General features: G+C 44.5%; 2 protein-coding genes across 3 annotated transcripts in view; both read left to right on the top strand.

Annotated features, from left to right (window-relative positions):
- Positions 1-625: 625 nt before the first annotated feature.
- Positions 626-2943, top strand: LOC144888649 (peptidyl-prolyl cis-trans isomerase-like 3). The gene is made up of 2 exons (XM_078767285.1): positions 626-929; positions 2676-2943. Exons 1-2 carry the CDS (start codon positions 759-761, stop codon positions 2799-2801), a joined length of 297 nt encoding a protein of 98 aa, XP_078623411.1. The 5' UTR covers positions 626-758; the 3' UTR covers positions 2802-2943.
- A 12918-nt stretch (positions 2944-15861) lies between these two features.
- The window catches only part of LOC137438789 (UDP-N-acetylhexosamine pyrophosphorylase-like protein 1), a 38065-nt gene continuing 32873 nt past the window's right edge, over positions 15862-21053 (top strand). Inside the window, exon 1 of one of the 2 annotated variants that reach the window (XM_068134146.2) lies at positions 15862-16245. In XM_068134146.2, coding sequence (XP_067990247.2) covers positions 15969-16245 — 277 coding nt within the window. In that variant the 5' untranslated portion in view covers positions 15862-15968. The remainder of the gene's footprint in view (positions 16246-21053) is intronic. The other variant, XM_068134149.2, reaches the window with a different exon arrangement.

The raw sequence follows: 21053 nt of genomic DNA, 5'->3' as shown, positions 1-21053 counted from the left end.
AAGACCCTTTAGACCCATTAGACCAGCATGGACCCCCTGACTGTTTAGAGCTTTAGACCACTTGGACCTTTTAAATTACAAATAAATGATATCACCAAAATTACAAATAAAATTTGTATAAAATAAATGTTTGTATTATGATTGGAAATCATGACAACACAGCAACTCAAGTTGAGTCAGGTGATCATCTTCAGTTTAAACAAGCCTGTGCCTCTGCAGTGACGTGTGGTGAGGCGAGTGTAGTGGGCCGAGCCACGCTAGTGAAATGTAAATTGCATGTCGCTTGAAAGAAATGTAATGCAAAAAAATGTTAATTTAACACGAGGAAGCGCCGAAGTCGCCAGAGGCATTATGTTTTCAGGTCGTCAGTCCAGCTGTCTCCATCCGTCTGTCCGTGCTAGGTTTTCGTTTCCACGATAACTTGAGAACGGCTGAATGGATCGAAGTCAAACTTGGTACAGGTATGTAAAATGAGGTAAAGCTGAACTGATTAGATTTTGGCGTCATGAGGTCAAAGGTCAGAGGTCATGTTAGGTGAAAATCCTGTTACCAAATAACTTGTTCTTACCTAGAACCATTTCAGCCGTCATTTTGACTGTTCAAACACAGGAAGCAAGAGGGATTTTAAAAATCAGGAAGCAAGGGGTTTTTTTGTTCATGAACCAAATGGCATCCTTTCGCATTACAAGTGTTAACTGCTTCGACTTGATTGTAAACTTCATATTAAATCTGGATTTACTAGTTCAGGCCTGTAAACCATGCATTGGAAAGTCGGCCGTGTTGTCCTGGTGGTGTTATATTTGTTTCAGCACAATATCCGTGGGGTGGTCTCCTTGGCCAACAGTGGACCTAACACCAACGGCTCGCAGTTCTTCATCACGTACGGCAAGCAGCCGCATCTCGACATGAAGTACACCATCTTTGGGAAGTGAGTCATATGTTGAACCTTTACAGCCTTATACATATTTTGTACGCGCGATGAAGACGGGAGAGAATTGTGGGTAAATAAAAAAAATCAATTGGAAAAAAAGAAGGCAAGTAGAGAGGATGGGGAAGATTTTTTTTTTTTTTTTTGTATACAAGATCGAGGCTCGTGTAAGAGCTAACATTAATCACAAAAAAAAAAAAACGGACACATAAAAAACATATAATAAAGGGAGCAGGAGACAAGATGGGGAGAGAGAGGGGAGCACACAAGTACAACAGCAGAGAACAGGGACATCGGGAGATCTGTGGGAGGGAGGAGGGTTTGGGGGGAGGAGGTAAAAAACACATGCACACTGCTAAAACTTCCAGGAAAGAAGTCGGTATTTCAAAAAAGTGGATCTGGGGTGAATTAACGGGGGTAGAAAAGATCAAGGTTTTGGATGGGGTTTTTGGATGGGGATGGGGGTAAGATAAGAGATGGTGGTGAACAGCTGTTTTAAAGACCTGGAGGGAGGAAAGGGATTGAAGAGAGTGAGGGAGTTTGTTCCAGAGGTGGGAGAAAAGAGGAATGAAGGAGTGAAGGTGAGCAGAGAGTCTTGATTTTGGCAGTTTAACCATAAGGGGGTTGCTGGGAGATCTTGTGCGACCTGTAGGAATATTTGGGGGACAGATCACAGATAGAGCTGGGGGAGAAAGGCCGGAGAGGAGTCGGTAGAAGACAGAAAGACCACCAACCTGCCTGCGGTGAGAGTGAAAGGCCCTCGGAGTTATCTTCATCGCGGGAGATTCCAATGATTCTAAAAGCTTTGGTTTCAACAGCGTGACTTAGAGGTTTCAACTTAGAGGGTGTAGGGAATTTGGGGTGGAGTGGTAATTGAAAGGCAAGGTGCTTTGGATGTATGGAGAAAAACAAACAAAAAAAAAAAACACCTTTAGAGGCCATTTGTCCCCGCGAAGCGGGGGTTGGCCTTTTTCGGGCACCGTGGTTGTTGTTGTTTTTTTTGGTCCCCTTTTTGGAGCAATGTTTTACGGCCGGATGCCCTTCCTGACGCCAACCCTTTTTGCCGCCTTTAACGACAAACAGGGAATTACCAGTGAACTGGTACTCAATTAGCCGACCTCGGAAGGATGACCGACCTCGGAAGGATGACAGGCTGAGTCAACCCCCCTGGTGTTAATTCAGCGATCGACCGGGATTCGAACCCAGGATCCTAGGATCCTAAGCCGGCATCCTAGCCGCTAGCCCAACACCAGGGTCTATTGGAGAGAATTGGAGAATGTTGGAATGGAGAATATTGGAATGAAAGGCCTGGGAGGGGTAGAGGAGGGTCATGGAAGGGGAATGCAGGGTGAAGGGGGTCAGAGAAACGAACCAAGTTTGCTTGCGTAACATGGAGAATGTCCTCTTTGTCACTGGCTTTTATATACTGTACAAGCAATTGTTTTGTAAACTTCAAATATTTTCCTCGACAATACAGTTTGGCATTCAGCACTTTTTAGCTGTTGCATGCAATGAGATCGTCCAGGCCGATTGATATATCACTTGGGTTTCATCATCGCAAGTTGCATCATCACAAGCTTGGGTTTTCATCATCACAAGTTGCCTCGCAGATGTATTTGAGATATCCTGGTCAGTCCAAGGTTCAGGCTTTCATTTTGAGAAAAACTGTTATTTATTATTTGTTTGGATTCGGACCGAGAACGGCGTCACGTGAACTGATCAAGCAAACCGGCTTTCGGCGTGCAAGGTTATCGACGGGCTCGAGACGCTGGATGATTTGGAGAAGCTGCCCGTGCAAGAGAAAACGTACCGGCCACTAACGAACACCTGCATCAAGACTATGACGATACACGCTAACCCCTTTGCACCATGACACGATGCGCACCTGGTTGCCCACCTGGAGAGCCATCGGTGCAGAGGACTTGCACAGCTTATGACGCTGCGCCTGATGTTGAAGAAACACACAAACGTTTTTTTCCCATTTAAATGCAAGAGTAAAGTTGCTTTTTATTTTGTTAAAAATAAATCCAATATTTTCTTTCCATGATGGTCTGAGCTCCAGCCACACGGCTAAGCCATCGCGCTTTGATATTCCCATATTCGTGGGAAAGTCTGAGGGACGCACACCAGGCAGGGCAATTATAATGTGATTTGACAGATATGACCTATGTCCAGATAATATAGGTCAAACATCAATTATAGGTAAAACAATAGGTCAAAGGTCATATTATCACCAATATGACACATGTCCCACAGATATGACATAATATGTCCACAGTAGGGGAAACTGAAATTCAACATAGGATATTACCCACAGATATGACATGAGAGGTCCACAATAACACCAGGTGGCACGCATGTTGATGAATTGCACAGCCGTGCTCCCATCAATGATGCAACCAGCAGCCATAGGCTGCACACAAAATAAAATAAACTTAACCTCGATATTCACAAGCCCCATATATATCCATCCCATGGATGTTCAGAAGTCCAGATACACAATCCATTCAATGGTAGGGATCCATTTGGGGTTTGTGTAGCACATACCCGTCCACTTGGGCCTTGTACGGACCCACATGATTGGGAGTCTGCAGTATGAGCAGCTACCTGTTCGGTGAGCTGAGAAACATCTCCAAGTTTCTTTGTTGTGCAGAGGCCTTTCTCTCAGGTACTTTCGGCATTTTTTAGAAGTTTTGTGACCCATTTCAGGTAACAATCCTTATCTCCTACGCATTAAAATACTTTATTTGCCCTGAACACAGCAGTTGCCTCCGGTTTCTACACACACTCACGTATTGGTGAGCGTCCATGTGTATCCACCCATAGGTCTACCATTACGTACTTTTTTGATATTTGATACAAAATAAAGTTGGCTTCTAAAACCCAACATAAAGTTTTCTAAAGACCCAAAACACCCCGAACACCCAAAACACCCCGAAGACCCTAAGGAACCCCAAAAACCCCGAAGACCATTAAAGTCCACAAATATCCTTAAGATCCTGAAAATCAGTAAGACCCTTTAGACCCATTAGACCAGCATGGACCCCCTGACTGTTTAGAGCTTTAGACCACTTGGACCTTTTAAATTACAAATAAATGATATCACCAAAATTACAAATAAAATTTGTATAAAATAAATGTTTGTATTATGATTGGAAATCATGACAACACAGCAACTCAAGTTGAGTCAGGTGATCATCTTCAGTTTAAACAAGCCTGTGCCTCTGCAGTGACGTGTGGTGAGGCGAGTGTAGTGGGCCGAGCCACGCTCGTGAAATGTAAATTGCATGTCGCTTGAAAGAAATGTAATGCAAAAAAATGTTAATTTAACACGAGGAAGCGCCGAAGTCGCCAGAGGCATTATGTTTTCAGGTCGTCAGTCCAGCTGTCTCCATCCGTCTGTCCGTGCTAGGTTTTCGTTTCCACGATAACTTGAGAACGGCTGAATGGATCTATGTCAAACTTGGTACAGGTATGTAAAATGAGGTAAAGCTGAACTTAGATTTTGGGGTCACGAGGTCAAAGGTCAGAGGTCATGTTAGGTGAAAATCCTGTTACCCAATAACTTGTTCTTACCTAGAACCATTTCAGCCGTCATTTTGACTGTTCAAACACAGGAAGCAAGAGGGATTAAAAAAACCAAAAACAGTCAAAATTGCTGCTTCGGGCTTCAGGTGTTGGGACTTTGAGCAACAGAAAAAGAGAAACTCGGCCTTAGTTTAAAATAATCACAGCAACACAAAACACATAACGTTTTTACAAGTTTAAGGTTTCTACAACACTGGAACAATGTAATATTGTTTGCTGTGAACACAACAACAATGTCCAGGAAGAATGTTTTGTTTACTTCTTCAAACCATCCCTTAATATAACTAAAATAAACTGGCGTACCTACATTTCTTTGCGTACCTACGTTCACCTTTACATGTTTAAACACGCACAAATTCACAAGTTTGGGGATTTCCTCATCCTCGCAATGTTTCTGCTCTGGTTCCTCCAATATCATACGTTGAATGTGGGGGGGGTTTGCCCCATGGTGTATGGGGTGTAAAAGTACGTAATAAATAGATGCACCTCGAATGACTCGGTTATCAAGAACAGATTTTAGCTTTCTTGCTCTGGTACATTCCACACAAAGATGTCTCATTAAAGGCGAAACCAGAGCAACCCAAAGATAGTTGTAGTTTTGCTGTGACGTCACAAAGCTCATGATCACGTGGTTCACACGTGTCCTTTAGGGTGTTTTTATAAAAAGGAGGAAACCAGTTTGGGTTCGAGTTTGTTATTTATAATTATTGTTACTTAATCACTTGTTGGCAAGTTGGTTTAGCCCAAGACGGTATTAAGAACTTCCGAAGTTTATTTGGACGTGAAAATAAAACTTTCGACGTGTTTATTGTCCTTGCAAGATTACCCAACAATTAAAATAAACTTTTCTGATTGCATCATATGATGATGACACCTGTTTCAATCTAAGACACTTATTCTTCTTCATTAACTGCCACAATTATTCCCACGTTCCTGTGCGGTTGACAGGTGGAAGTTGGCCCTAGTCTTTCACGAACAGGATGCCCAGGACTGACGTTCGACTAAGGTTATGGCAGGAAGTTTCAACCGAAAGCACAAATCTCTGTTATAGTCAGGTTCACTATGTCAATAAATTATATTTCGTTCAAAATCATGGTAGATTAGCAAACCTATACATTTTTGGAAAGGTTATAGCATAAGGAAACTAAAAATCAATGTTTACATTTGGAGAGATACCTGTATGGCGGCCATTTTGGATTTTCAAAATGGCCACTGTAAAATACATATTTTGTTCTATTTCTGCCTCTAATTACCCTAAAAACTTTTTAAAATATACTAAACCTATATTTTCAGGGACAAGGAATCCAATGAAAGTATCAAATTAGTGCTATGGGGAATGGTAAGACACGAATCAAAGGTTTTGAATTGCAAAATACTGTCTTTATATTCGCGATAAGTTGCATAATCAAATACATGTTATCATTTTGTACAGGCAGTTAATAACATCAAAATGTGTCACAATAATTCATATCACCAAACATACACAGGCAGTCAGCAAAATCATATATACACATGCAGTCAGTATAACTTCACATCTACACAGGCAGTCAATGACAAAATATACACAGGCAGTCAATGGCATCAAACATACACGATTACAGAATATGCCATTTAGAGTTCGTCATCACTGTCCTGTGTGTCGTATCCGACAATATAGTCCGCATCGTTTTCACAGTCCGTTCCACACAAGCAAAGGTCGGTCAAATTGATTGGCAAATCGAATTGGTCGAATGGTCGATCGAAGCGATTGGTCGGTTGGTCGAATTGGGCGAATCGAATTGGTCGGAATTGGCAAATGTAAACATTGATTTTCAGATTTTCCATGTAATAACGTTTCCAAAAATGTATAGGTTTGCTAATCTACCATGATTTTGAACGAAAAAACAGTGAACCTGACTATTATTAGGGCACTACTTGTTTCACCGGAGGTGACTACAGGTTTGCAATCCGTCTGAACATCCTCCATCCCTTGTCCGACCTTCGTCCGACCGACCGTCGTTTTGTCCGACCGACCTCCATCCCTTGTCCCACTGCCCTCCGTCCGACCGCCCTCCGTCCCTTGTCCGACCGCCCTCCGTCTGAACGCCCTCCGGCCCTTGTCCGACTTCCGTCCAACCGCCCTCCGTCCGACCGCCCTCCGTCCGACCGCCCGACCGACCTCCGTCCCTTGCCCGACCGCCCTCCGTCCCTTGTCCGACCGCCTTCCGTCCCTTCTCCCGACCGCCCTCCGTCCCTTGTCCGACCGCCCTCCGTCCCTTGTCCGACCGCCCTCCGTCCCTTGTCCGACCGCCCTCCGTCCTTTGTCCGACCGCCTCCGTCCCTTGTCCGACCGCCCTTCGTCCCTTGTCCGACCGCCCACCGTCCCTTGTCCGACCGCCCACCGTCGCTTGTCCGACCGCCCACCGTCCCTTGTCCGACCGCCCTCCGTCCCTTGTCCGACCACCCACCGTCCCTTGTCCGACCGCCCTCCGTCCCTTGTCCTCTTATTATCTTATTAGTAAGGTCGATATATGGAAAATACCCCCTCAACCCCCAAAAAATTGCTACAAAAGGTTTCTCAACTGATTCTGGTAGGGTTTAGTGTACTTTATAACATACTAAAAGTTTACCAAAGGAGGACCCCCGGAAAAGTGTTTTTTTCAAGATGGCGTCCAAGATGGCCGCCGAAACCTCTTAATGATCATAACTATGTAACTATCAACTCAAATTTGATGATCTTGGTGTCTATCCCTAGGTTTTTGGGGGCAAGGAACACATTAAGACCATTAAAAATGAAAGTGGGCCATTATCTAACAGGTTGAGGGGGCATTTTCCATATATTGACCTGAAGAATGTGTCGAATTGGATCTAACTGAATAACTAATTCTCATCTTTCTCTTTTTCAGACATGATTCAACAATGAGTGCAAGCACAGCCAGTCAAGCTTTTTGTCCAATCTGCAAGGAGGAGATCGAGGATTCCAGTGATAACTGGGTTGCAATTCAGTGGAAGGGGGCGAAGGGAATAAATGAAGCCAGTGTAAAGCGGAAGGACGATCTTGTAGTTGAAGCCAGTACTAAAGTGCATAAAAGCTGTCGTCAACAGTACATAAATGATAAAAACATTAAAAGCCATGTTGCAAAGAAAAGTAGTGGTTCTGTGCCACCAAAGAGAACCACAAGACAATCAAGTGGAGGTTTTGACAGTGAAAAGGATTGCGTATTCTGTGGATGTACAATTGATTTGGACAAGGGACACTTTAGCTGGGTACGGACTGACAAATTTGTGGAGACAATTGTGGAGGTCTGTGAATCCCGTTCAGATGATTGGGGACATACTGTAAAGGGTCGGATTGAATACTATTTACGAGATTTACATGCAGCAGACGGACTTTATCATCATTCGTGTAGTGGAAATCTCCGGTCCTTCAAGTCTGTGCCTTTAGAGTTCCAGAAAGCCCCCGAAGCCAAGCGCAGAAAGTGTGGTCGTCCTAAAGATGAAGATAAGTATGAAGCATTTCAGAAAATGTGTGCTTACCTAGAACTGAACAGTGAGGAACAACTAACTGTTACATCTTTGAGCCTCATAATGAAAGGGTATCTTTGTAATCCTGATTCGGAACCGTATGACAATTACAGTTTGAAAAAGCGTCTTAAAGAACGCTTTAAGGACTCCATTTTTTTTGGTGAAAGAGAAGGCGTGGACGATATTGTTACGATGAGAGAACAAACGTCGCAGATTCTGAGATCATACTACAAGCAAACGTGTCAGGAAGGCGATGAAGAGTCCCAAAAACGCGCTATTATTGAAACTGCTGCTAGGTTAATCAGAAGTGATATAAAATCTCAGGTTTCTACCGTGACGAATCAGTATCCAAGTAGTGATGATTTAAAACTTGATTCAGCCCTATCGTTCATTCCGACTAGTCTGCGGACAGCACTGGAAACATTGTTCGTTGGGAAAGACACAAGACGCAAGGTTGCGGCAGTTGGTCATGCCATAATTCAGGCAGTTCGCCCACGAGCTGTCATTGCCCACGAGCTGTCATAGTAGTGATCTTGTCATCGAACAAACGTTGATGAGGTCTCTGAAGAGCACTGGTGGTCTAACTCGCGGCAGTGGGATGACTGAGGACATGCGAAACCTTTGGACCTTATCTGCACCTGTAACATCCGAGTACAACATTGCGATGCAGGATTTCACAAACCTAACCTATACTCCAAGTCCGCAACACAAAGACTCAACTGAGGCGCGCATCAAAAGAGATGCATCTGATCTCGAGAAAATTCGGATAAAGCTTGCAGCCTGCTCACCCTTCACATCTGATCCTACTCTGAGAAACATTGTCAACGGGATAGTGGCTGGGCCAGATGTGAATGTACATAGTGCGGGAGCCCAGAAACATTTGTTTCACATCTCGAGTACAAAAGGTTTGAGGCCTGGAATATATGCATCTATGATAGGAGACCCCAAAAAGGCAATTCTTAAGTTCTGCAATTCTGCACAGCAACCAGGGGGCACCACCAAAGACCCCTAAATGTGACTCTTAATTCACAATTTGAGTACATCTTTCAAACTTGTCTTAAAATGTTCTCTATAGGAGTGGAAATCAGAATTCCCAATTCTTAAGTTTTCAATTTGTGTATTAGGTCGCTTAAGAACGACCTAATTAATGCTAATTAACGCTAATTAGCATTTTTAATTCACAATTTGAGTACATCCATGAAACATATGGCAATGTATTCCTTAAGTCATCCTAAATCAAGATCAGTCATTCTTAAGTATCCATTTCATGTATTAACCCACTTAAGAACGCAAAATGTACTCATTGACCCCGTCCCTGGCAAGGTGAGTGTTAATTCACAATTTGAGTACATCTTTCAAATTGGTCCCAAACTGTTCAGTAGATCATCGTGAATCAAGAACAGCAATTCTTATGTGTCCATTTCATGCATCAACCCACTTAAGAATGCAGTCAGTATTGTAACGGAATTTGGGTTGTCACTGGCTGCTATCCCCCCCTCCACTCCCTGGCTGGCCCTCCCTTATATGCAAGGGAGGGGCTGGAGTGCTGACCTGAGGGCAGGCCCCAAGTAGACACCCACACCAGTGCTGAGCATGCACACACCTGTCTGGCTGGCCGGATCGAGGGTGTTCAGTTTTGGTTAAGGAAGGAGTTTTGGCCTCCCAGCCAATGGGGAGGCTTCTTCCCTAACTTGAGCCAATTACACCCTAAACAGGAAGTGCCTCTCTACAGAAATGACTGTCCTGCAGTGAATAACTGGGACCAATATACAACATTGTTTGGGGAATAATAACCAGTGACTTAAAGGGAAATATTAACACATTATCAATCCAGGTTTGTGACACTATCTTGAGGGACGAACTTTCTGGGACACCCTGTAGAGGGAGTTGTCGGTTTATCATAGGACCTAATCATGGGGAATCTCCTGCTCTTTCCCTCCATAGATTCTCTGAATCGGCTGCAGAATGTCTGATGTTGCCTGCAATGCCTAGATCACTGCTTAGGTAAGTCAACAAATAGGGTTAGGGTTTGGGGTTAGGTGGCAAAACCCCGGCAGAGGTTGTAGAAGGTGACGACTCCTTGGATGGACATAAATGTGGGGCATTGCTATGGTGAACATCACTGGCGGCTTTAACAGGTGGCGTTTGGGATGAGATGGCGGTAAAGTTCTTGTAACAAGAAACATGGTAACCCTAACCCTAACCCTAACCCAACCCTAACCCTAACCCTAACCCAACCCTAACCCTAACCCAACAAACAATACTATGCTGTAGGCCTAATAAGCATTCGGGGCCGATACAGAATTATGTAGCCCTAGGCCTAGGTGGCGCGCAGGAAATGTCCAGGCAGATGAGGGTATCCAAAGTTCTGTATGCATACCGATTTCAGGTTCGAACCACAGCTGAGTAGAAAATAATGACATTGCCTCAAAATTTGAAATAACTTCTTTTGGATTTCACTGACCAAAACTGACTGACTCGCCATGCTCACTGACCACCCGCTGTGATTTTATTTTTCAGACAATGATTTGAAACATGCAACCATGGAATCGGCCACCAATACTACACCTACTGTCCAGCCTACTGTCCAGCCTACTGTTTCATCATTGGAACACAGATGTATTCTTCACATCCAACGCAGTGCAGACAAGAAAGCTCGTCCAGACGTTCTACCTTTCAAGGATACGCAATGGGAAGCAGTAGAAACAGCAGCAGCTAATAGACGGCAAAAGCAACATTTCCAGGACTCTGTCTATTGTGGTGTAGTTCAGAGATTGCCTACGTCTCCTGCTGAAATGGATGGTTACCATGTTTCTTGTTACAAGAACTTTACCGCCATCTCATCCCAAACGCCGCCTGTTAAAAGCCGCCAGTGATGTTCACCGTAGCAATGCCCCACATTTACGTCCATCCAAGGAGTCGGCACCTTCTACATCATCTGCCGGGATTTTGCCACCTGTTTGTCTATTCTGTGAGAAAAAGATAAAACGACTCAAAGGTGGAAGCGTCGAACTGTTGGGAAGATGTGAAACCATTGAAGCCGGTGTATCGATCCAAAATGCAGCAAAGACATTAAATGACAGTAAGGTTATTCCAAAAGTAGTTGATACGGATTTAATTGCCAAGGAGGCCCACTACCATCATTCATGTAAAAGTGCGTATTTGTTGTCAGCCAATCGAGTTTCCCAAAAGGACACACGTGAAACAAAAACGCCTTCTGAGACCAGTGTGTTGGACATTTTTGCATACATTGAGCAATCTGTAATAATAGACAACAGACCTGAACTTCTTAATTCTGTATATGAACGTTATCTTGATATTTGTTCGGCATCCGCAGAAACGCCCAGGGGAAGCGCCTTCAGCCTCTCTAGGACATTGATGAGTCACTTCAAAGCGCGCATAAAGATACAGAGTTCACTTGGGAAAAGGCTTGGAAACATCTTATATAATGCAGAAACCGCAGATGATGCAATTCGTGTGGTATATGATTACACATCTACTGATGAGAGAACAATCGCCAAAGCAGCATTGCTTTTGCGCAACCAGTTGCTCAAGGTTGAAAAGGTCGACCTTCCTGAATGTCCGACATTGGAGGATTTAAGAAACGGGGACTCGTCACCCCCAAAACTTGTAGTAGATTTTTTCAATATTTTGTACGGAGGGCTAAAACCAGAGCGATATACAGAGTCAGTAAAGCGCCGCGCAAATTCGTCTAGTCAGGATGCCTTGTTCATTGTACAACGGGGTCGCGCAAAACCTGCAAAACATGTAGCTCTTGGTATGAGTGTTAAGTCGGTCACTGGCAGTAAAAAAATGGTTCAAGTCCTGAACAGGTTTGGTCACTGTTTAAGCTACAACACATTGGAAGAAGTTGAAACTGCCACAGCTGAATCCATTCAAGAACAGAAGCTTGCTTGTCCAAAAGGAACAGTCGTAGGTAAACCAGTCGGATTAGCCTTCGACAATTTCGATGAGATGACTCAAACCATGTCTGGAGCCAATTCGCTGCACGATACCATGGGTATTCTGTACCAAAATGTGCCAGCACCTGATGAAGAACGTGAAGCATCTGCTGTCATGGCAGTTTCAACCTCAACTAGTGCTCGGCAAGTAAAGACAGGCAAAAGGAAGAGAACCCTTGAGAGTACAGATACTGCACTCCAGCCATATAGGAAGATACCAAAGATGACGAAGTTCAGTTACAAAAACACTGCAGTCTACAGCCTTCCAGATGTTAGCAACAAGGCTCGCCACCTGGACCTCGTGTGGATGATGAGCCATGCCATTGGCAATGATGTATTGCCTATTATGTGGGTTGGGTTTAATGCAAGCATTTGCAGTGACCACCTTCCAAAACAAGAGGTTCTATATATGCCAAACTTACACCAGCCAATCATCCAGCAACACCCATCAGAGGATGACGGATGGGAACTAGTGGGAGATCAATATAAACCCATCTGGTTTGAGGGAGACCAACTTCCGGAGTCGCTCGTTCCAGATGATGAAGAATTAGCTGATGCTGACGATGATGAGGTCCTAGCGCAGTCATCTTCTGATGAAGAGGACGTTGAAGGAGATGGTGATGATGGTGATGTGTAGGTTTACAATCGACCAAACCTGTTCATACGATTATATTCAGTACGGTACATATCCAAAGCATCCTGACAGGGAATTTGTAATGTTTTTGAAATTTTAAGCAAAATAATGTTAGGAATGTTGGATAAAACAACATATATACAATCATGTTGATGTTTGAGATAAATTCAATAATTTTTCGTTGATATAGTTAGTTGAGTTTTTACATACATTAAAATTTGTTTTTAGTTCAGGGTAATTAGCTTAAACATGTTAAATAGTTTATAAGCGATAGTCAGAGATAAAACAGCAATATCGCTAATAGAGTAAAAGTTAGACATTAGGTATTAATTTTTATAAAATTAACATTAAAAATTGTTTTTTGTTCCGAGATTTGAGATTTAATTGTTGATGGGCGGTAGAACCAGGACGCCAATTTACTACATGACTTACTATGATCTGATTTTGAAGCATAATTCATGCATACTAAGTACATTTTTGTGTAGTTTATAAAAAAATAAAACATTGTGTTTGTATACAATCTATGTTTCTCCTTTTTGTCAGTGTGCATTCTTAAGTGGGTTAATACATGAAATGGATACTTAAGAATGACTGATCTTGATTTAGGATGACCTAAGGAATACATTGCCATATGTTTCATGGATGTACTCAAATTGTGAATTAAAAATGCTAATTAGCGTTAATTAGCATTAATTAGGTCGTTCTTAAGCGACCTAATACACAAATTGAAAACTTAAGAATTGGGAATTCTGATTTCCACTCCTATAGAGAACATTTTAAGACAAGTTTGAAAGATGTACTCAAATTGTGAATTAAGAGTCACATTTAGGGGTCTTTGGTGGCGCCCCCTGGTTGCTGTGCAGAATTGCAGAACTTAAGAATTGCCTTTTTGGGGTCTCCTATCATAGATGCATATATTCCAGGCCTCAAACCTTTTGTACTCGAGATGTGAAACAAATGTTTCTGGGCTCCCGCACTAACATGACTTTGAATCGGTTGGAAACAAGATCATTGAAGATATAATCGGAAAGTCGGCATTTACTTACAAATTCAAGCGGAAAGACAGAGCCAAAACCCTTGGGAATATCTCTGCTGTGAAGATTGCTCCTGATCGTACCATTGATCCTGCCCTTCTGTTCCAGCGTTTCCTTCTGGTGTCAAGGTCAGGAGATCTTTCCCTTGAAGAGGTTTTGACGTATTAACTAAGCCCCTACCCTCCAGCCCTCTTTGAGACCAGGAACATTCTTCGAAAAGCAGACAAACCTCAGCTTGCTCAGGCAATTCGAGACCATGCTGCAGACTTATCAAGTGAGGCTGTGATGAACTCTATTCCCAAAACAGATTGTTACGTGCTTGATGGTGGCTCTTTGCTCCATCGTTTACCGTGGAACAAAGGCGACTCATATAATGCAATAGCTGAGTCTTATGCAGACTTCACTGTGAGACATTACGGACAAGCGACAGTGGTGTTCGATGGCTATGGTGAAGGTCCCTCCATAAAAGACAACAACACATCAGAGACGAGGAAAAAACCTGCACCCTATTGTTAGTTTCACTGCAGAAACAGAGTTTGCAGGCAAAAAGGACGACTTTTTGTCTCGTGACAAAAACAAGGCAGACATGATTGCTCTCATCAGCACAGCACTAACTAAAAGGGGATGCCATGTCATTCAGTCACCAGGGGATGCAGACGTTGATATCGTTAAGGCAACTGTTGAACGATCCCGTCATTGCACCACAACGTTGGTCGGTGAGGATACAGATTTGCTGATCTTGCTCCTTCATTACTCCAGAACAGACAATGAGATCATCTACTTCCGTTCTGATGCAAACAAGCAGTCAAAAGAACACAGAGTGTATAACATTAACCTGTTGAAAGAAACTTTAGGAGACGATGTGTGCAATGAGTTGCTCTTTGTACATGCCTACTCAGGATGTGATTCTACTTCAAGGATTTTCGGCATCGGAAAAAAGTCAGCCTTCCGGAAATTAGTGAAATCTGATCCTGTCATGAAGTCCTGTGCTAGTGCATTCATCCTTCAAAACAAATCTCAAGAGGACATATCAGATCTTGGCAAAGACCTGATGGTTGATCTCTTTGGTGGCAAGTCTAATGATACGCTATCATCACTGCGCCATATCATTTTCACCAAAAAAGTGGCAACTGCTCAAGCATTTGTCACTTCTGAACGGCTCCCCCCAACATCACCTGCAACAATATTCCATAGCCAACGTGTGTACTTTCAAATTATGGTATGGATGGGGATGGCAAATGAAATGAACCCAACTGAATGGGGATGGAAACAGGAAAATGATCAGTTAATTCCAATTATGACCCAAAACAATGCTGCGCCTGACGAACTCTTGAAAATTATCCATTGCAACTGTTTGGGGGGATGCAAATCCTCTCGATGCAGCTGCAGACGCTATGGACTCCGCTGCACTGCTGCATGTGGCCCTTGCCAAACTGAAAACTGTGACAATCCAAACAACACTCAAGAGGTCGATACTGAGGAGGAGGATGACACTCAAAACTGAACGCTCTGAAACTTATTCTATGGACAAAGGTGTTTGTGCATTAGGTGACAGCTGAAGGTCATGAGTTCAATTTCATAATGATTCAACAGCTCAGTAATATCCAAAGTTGTCTTAATGTGTTCCTTGCCCCCAAAAACCTAGGGATAGACACCAAGATCATCAAATTTGAGTTGATAGTTACATAGTTATGATCATTAAGAGGTTTCGGCGGCCATCTTGGACGCCATCTTGAAAAAAAACACTTTTCCGGGGGTCCTACTTTGGTAAACTTTTAGTATGTTATAACGTACGCTAAACCCTACCAGAATCAGTTGAGAAACCTTTTGTAGCAATTTTTTGGGGGTTAAACTGTATTTTGACCTGACTATATGGCATTTTTGGATTTAGAAAATATCACATCAGTCGAGGAGACGTGTCTCACATATAATGATTTATTGTATTTCAAAACAATTCGCTGTTGTTATTGTATTAACTGCTCAAAGTATAAACTACGGTTTCGACCATGAAAAGAAAACCCAGTGGGAAGAAAATGGGAAGAAACAAAGACGATGCAGAGAAATGTTCTGAGAATTTAGTTCATTTCGTCACGTCCGTATTTACGTGATGGAGGCGGAGCAATGGGCGTGGTTGCTGTAGTGGCGGAGGTGGAGCAATGGGCGTGGTTGCTAAGGTGGTGGAGGCGGAGAAATGGGCGTGGTTGCTGTAGTGGCGGAGGTGGAGCAATGGGCGTGGTCACTATAGACTCCCCCCTCGTAACTCAGTTCCCCGGAGATCCACGTCGCCCATTCAGACGCCGATAAGGAAGTACCCAAGGATGGAAGATGTGCTGCGGGAGCGACTGGCGGCGGCGGGACAACATCATGTCCTTCGCTACTGGGACGAGCTGGAGTCTGCGCAGCGGGAGGTTTTTATGAAGCAGGTGTCCGGCCTCGACTTCACGACTCTGCGCCAGGATTTCGAATGCGTCACGGCTTTGCCCGACGGGCAGGGACCCTCCTGTTCCCCCGGGGATCTGGAACCTCCCCTCAACAACTTCCTGGGCAGCGTGTCCACTTCGGATCCCGAATGTGTGCAAACTTGGAGACAACGAGGTGTGTTTTACCATAGAATACAACCTAGAAAATCACGTCGTGAAAATCAGTAAACTTTAACGTCAATATATATGTATATAATATATAAGTACTGTATCTAAGCCTGGTGTTGGCTTAGCGGTTAGGGTGCTGGATTGGGATGCTATGATCCTGAGTTCGAATCCTGGTTGATCACTGAATTAACACCGGGGGGGGGGGGGGGGGGGGGTTGACTCAGCCCGTCATCCTTCCGAGGTCAAAACCATGGGCGTAGGCTTCAAAAAGGGGACCACGGTGCCCGAAAAAGTCCAACCTCCGCCCTGTTGGCAAAAATGGTCTCTAAAGGTTGTTCTTCTAATGTATCTACTGTATGTCAATACAGTAGGAGAACCTTCTACTGTATCTACTGTATGTCGTTGGTTAAGTCGTGTCCGACTTCTGGTGACATTCATGATCGGATTTCTCCGAACATCCCTACCCTGCGTGGCTTCCCGAAGCTCTGGAAGAGACAGATTGGTTGCATACTTGCATCCTTTACCCCATCCATCCAGCACATACGCAGTTTCCTTCTTCCTCTTCTTCCCTCAACCGTACCCAGCATGGGTTAACTTCTCCAGAATTTTTTTTCCATTCTTTCGGAATTTTGTTGAAGTACAATATGCTGTCTTTTGATTAAATCTGTCAGCAAAGTAACGGGTAAAAATGCCTAATATCTTCTATTTATACAATAATACGCTTGTCATCCGTCTGTCTGTCTGTTTGTAACGCTCCTTTCCACCCATTGGTTGAACAGGTGGCCTGGTTCCTCCCACAATTATGACCACTCCTTTTTTGCATCCTTAGATGCACAGTGCTGCTGAAGCAGTTTCTTGGCTAGTCAGCACAATCCTGGACGGGTCGCCACTCCACCGCAGGATACTTGAATGGCCCATTCATCCCAGTAAGCCGGTACTCATTTTGCTGACCCCGGAAGGATGACGGGCTGAGTTAACCCACCTGGTGTTAAGCCAACACAAGGCTACCCACAATTATAACCTGAAAGAAAAAAAATCATACGTCCGCCATTTTGGTGCTATGCGAAGCCAAAGACATTTTTGGAGCTGTTGTATTCACAATCGCCATGCCTTCCCTATGAGTTTTCCCTTTAGTGTAAAATGACCAAAGCGACTGTTAAAATGATCATCAAATATCGAAAGGTTGAAGCTGATAGGCGTCATAGGTTTTGTGAAGGCCCACGGAAGTATAGGCCTTAGGCCTTAGACCTCTGGTGTCAGCCTATTGCCCAGTTTAATTGAAATCAATCCGAGCTATGTAATAGTGATGTGTTAAATACGCACATAGACAGGGGTGTGTGTTTGCTTCAAATCCAGCTCGTACTTTATTTTGGGAGCAATTGAGGCAGCGGTCTGTTGCATATACACCCCTCAAATAACTATATGTCATTCTCTCGAGCAAGGGCTTTTATCGCGGAGGTTCCGCAGGTCCTTGCTATTATTTCCGACTATTTTCTTTTGAACAACTCAACCAGTGACCATAAAACCCATGTCATCATAAAGGTCTTCATCCGGGGAGTTACAGGAATCACGAGATTCCCAGAACTCCTCGAGATTGTAAATCGAGATAGTTCAAATAATAATCTGTCATCATTTACTTTTAATGATTTGTATATCTTCATCAGGAAGAACAGGACAGAGTTGAGGTTGGGAGAAGAGGGGAGGGAAAGCAAAGATGTGACAAAAAGTTGGGAGGGGGAGGTTGAAGCTTTGGGGGATGGCGTAGGGTGGGTTGAAGACTATCATGGGGGTGGGGTGGGAAGGGTTGAGGAATTGTGGTCGGGGAGGGGGGGGGTAGGGGGAGGAGAGCGTTGGGAGTGGATTTGAAGGCTTGGAGTGAAGAGGGATTTAACCCTGAGGGTTGGAAGGTGGAGGTTGAGGACTTGGGGTCTGGGAGGGGGTTTGATCATTGGAGGTTTGCAATGGGGAGGGGGGCGGGGCGATTAATGTGTGCTTCCCATTAATCATCTTTGGTTGCTTTTGCCATTGTTGTGACGTTGCTTTTGTTTCAAGAGAACAGTAATTTATGGAATTCAGTCAAAACCATCAATGTTGTTTCCTGAAAACACCCTGAAAAAAACAAATGGCACTTGGTTTTTTGATATACAGTAATACCTGCCTAATGCGGTGAACCTCCCTTAAGGGTGTAGTACTGGTGAACAGGTGATTTTTTTTTTTGATTTTTTTTTTTTTCTTAGCTGAACAGTTTCCTTATAGTCTTATAAACAAGAATCATGCTATTAGAGGTCATAGAAGTACCCCTAATTATTGAAAAATTCAAATTTCAATTCAATTCAATATAATATTGTTACAGACGCGGTTTTAGATGTTATTTTACCGAGCGGTGGTGTATTACCGCGTCCGAACAGTTACTCCCCGATTAGAACCCGATCCCGCCCAACTCACCCGATTCCACTCGAACGTTGGCCGAATCGCGCTACGCTAAATCAATGATGGAAAGGACACAACGGCTGGGATAAATGACACGACACAAGGGGGTACAGTTCTCAAGACCTCCGGAGGAGGATATAATTGGTGATGCAGAAAAGGGGTAGATTACAAGGTAAGAGGTAAAGCACAGAAAAGATGGGCACTTAGACACAGTCTTATCTATCCCCGACAGACCACAGACAAACGGGACAAGACTGACTTACACGGGGATTGATGGCAAGGAAGGACAGGCAGTCGATAGCACAAGGTGCACCTTGGCTCAGGGGCAGAATCAACACGGTCCGGTCCAGAGATGCGGGGAGGTATTTCAGCGCTCGGAGGTGGCGTCTTCTCTCTCCAAGCTGAGGGCGCATCTGACGTCACCTCCCTCTTCCTGCGCATGCTCAGCGGGGAGTGACACGCCCTCGGCTCGTTGGCTCCGCCCCAGATGGAATCGGTCCGCCGCTTCTATTGGGTGCGGGGGGTTACCGGGCTCCGCCCTTGACGAGGAGCTGACAGCGAGCCCCTGCGTGGTAACCCCATCGGAGCACATGTTCAATGGCGGCTAACCAAGCCGGAGTGAGGACGCACACTCCCCGCGCCGCCGCCGCTGTTGTTGTTGTTGTTGTTGTACCATGAGGAAGAGCTGCGGGGAGGTATTGGGAGGTCCTAAACTTTCTAACAGTGCCATACAATCACATTCTGGTGCAACGAAGAGTCAGAATTAATGGAAACGAGTCCTTAACTGACATAGACTAAGAATAACTAGCAAGATGTCCTATAGTTGTCTACGTGAGATGCGGTGGACCTGGATGCGACATTTAATGGGGGAAATAGGGGAAGGTCGGGTCTACAGAGTGTTGTTTACAGAAAATGGGACTAGGGAATGGGGGATTGGGGATAGTTGGGAAGTATTGGGGAAATAGGGGAATATTTACAAGCGGATATGGATGGAGGCCAATCTCATATCCGCAACATTGCACCCTTCTCTACCTCGGGGCGTCCCGACCCGATAAATTTTTACTTACTTTAGTGTGGCACTCAGATGTAGTTCCCTCTACTATTAACTCAACCCTGAGTGCGACAGTTTTACAGCTGTTCACAAATGAGTAAATATGTCCCCCTGCGACGTTGCACCCTTCTCCTCACAGAAACACACCCACAGGATAACCGAATCGCGGAAAGAATCCTCAAACTAAACATACAGCCGGTAGGGAGCATTATTTACACAAGACTGATATTTACACTACGATCCAGGACCTGTTCTTTGAGGAACACATGCAGATGTTATGCATAGAGAGAGAGCACGCATGCCAGCATCGATACACCAACCCACGAGTGCCCTGTGGCCCCACGGCCTTTAATAATGTGCAGAGCACCCCATCCAAGCACCAAAAGCACCACCCCATACATACAGTCAGCACCATCCGGTGCACCAATAAAGTGTTCATAGTCACCGGTGGTGTCGCAGCCGGCCGATGTTCTGCTGCTGGTCTTGCCTTCTTGAAGCACTTGGCCTTCTGGCTTCTTTAAAAATAAAGAAAGGCGCCAACCGCGCGTCCATTTCTAAATTGTGGCCGTCAGGGGGGCCAACTATAAGTGGTTCACCTGTATGGCATAGGTGCCACGTTGACCCAAAGGTCCATCAACGGGTGGTGCTTGCCCGCAAAAGAACTGCGGTCCATGGTGGGCGGCCACAAAAATTGCGGTCCATATGGTGTATCGATCCAGGCAGCAAGCAGCGAAAGTACAGGCCCACAACTGCGGAGCCAGCACCTCTCTCTCCTCTCTCTCTGCCCCAAAGCCAGATCCTCGGAGGTGGGAGACAAAAGAAGACAATTGAGTAAGGTGGTAAGGGCGCAAAAGTGCACGCAATGTAAGGTAATGCACACTGGGGGCACATGGGAAACAGGTGAGACAGGTACGTTCCTACCGTACGCCCCCCCCCCCCACCAGGTAACCTACATTGCCCCTCCCTTACCCCTTACTGTATCCACAAAACACAACACTACCCATAAACATCTACTTTACAAATCAACAAACGTCCCTACTGTCTTCCCCGTTCCTCCCATAAACCAAATTCGTCTTCTCTCCCTCCTAACCAATCAAATTTGCCATTTCCAACTCTCATCAAAATTTGCCATCTCCAATTCAACATCAAAATTTGCCATCACCAATTCATCATCAGTCCCTCCTAAGGAGGGAGAGATGGAATCACCCCAATGTCTCATCCACGTCGTGATGCGTCTCACCAATCCAACCAGCAATTCTTATTTCCTGCAACACAGAACAAAGGAACACAGGTGTGGAGTCATCATCATCACCTCAGGTAAGTGGCTGCGTATG

This window comes from Myxine glutinosa, chromosome 13, assembly GCF_964187855.1.
Source record: "Myxine glutinosa chromosome 13, kmMyxGlut1.1, whole genome shotgun sequence".
NCBI lineage: Eukaryota > Metazoa > Chordata > Myxini > Myxiniformes > Myxinidae > Myxine > Myxine glutinosa.
The sequence above is the reverse complement of the archived record's forward strand: the minus strand, read 5'-3'. Positions and strand labels throughout refer to the sequence as shown.

Bases quoted from the DNA above. Each gene is read 5' to 3' on its own strand.
- LOC144888649 (XM_078767285.1), top strand. From the start codon at position 759: ATGCATTGGAAAGTCGGCCGTGTTGTCCTGGTGGTGTTATATTTGTTT. The intron at 930-2,675 runs TGAGTCATATGT...TCGGCGTGCAAG, and splicing joins AGTACACCATCTTTGGGAAG to GTTATCGACGGGCTCGAGAC.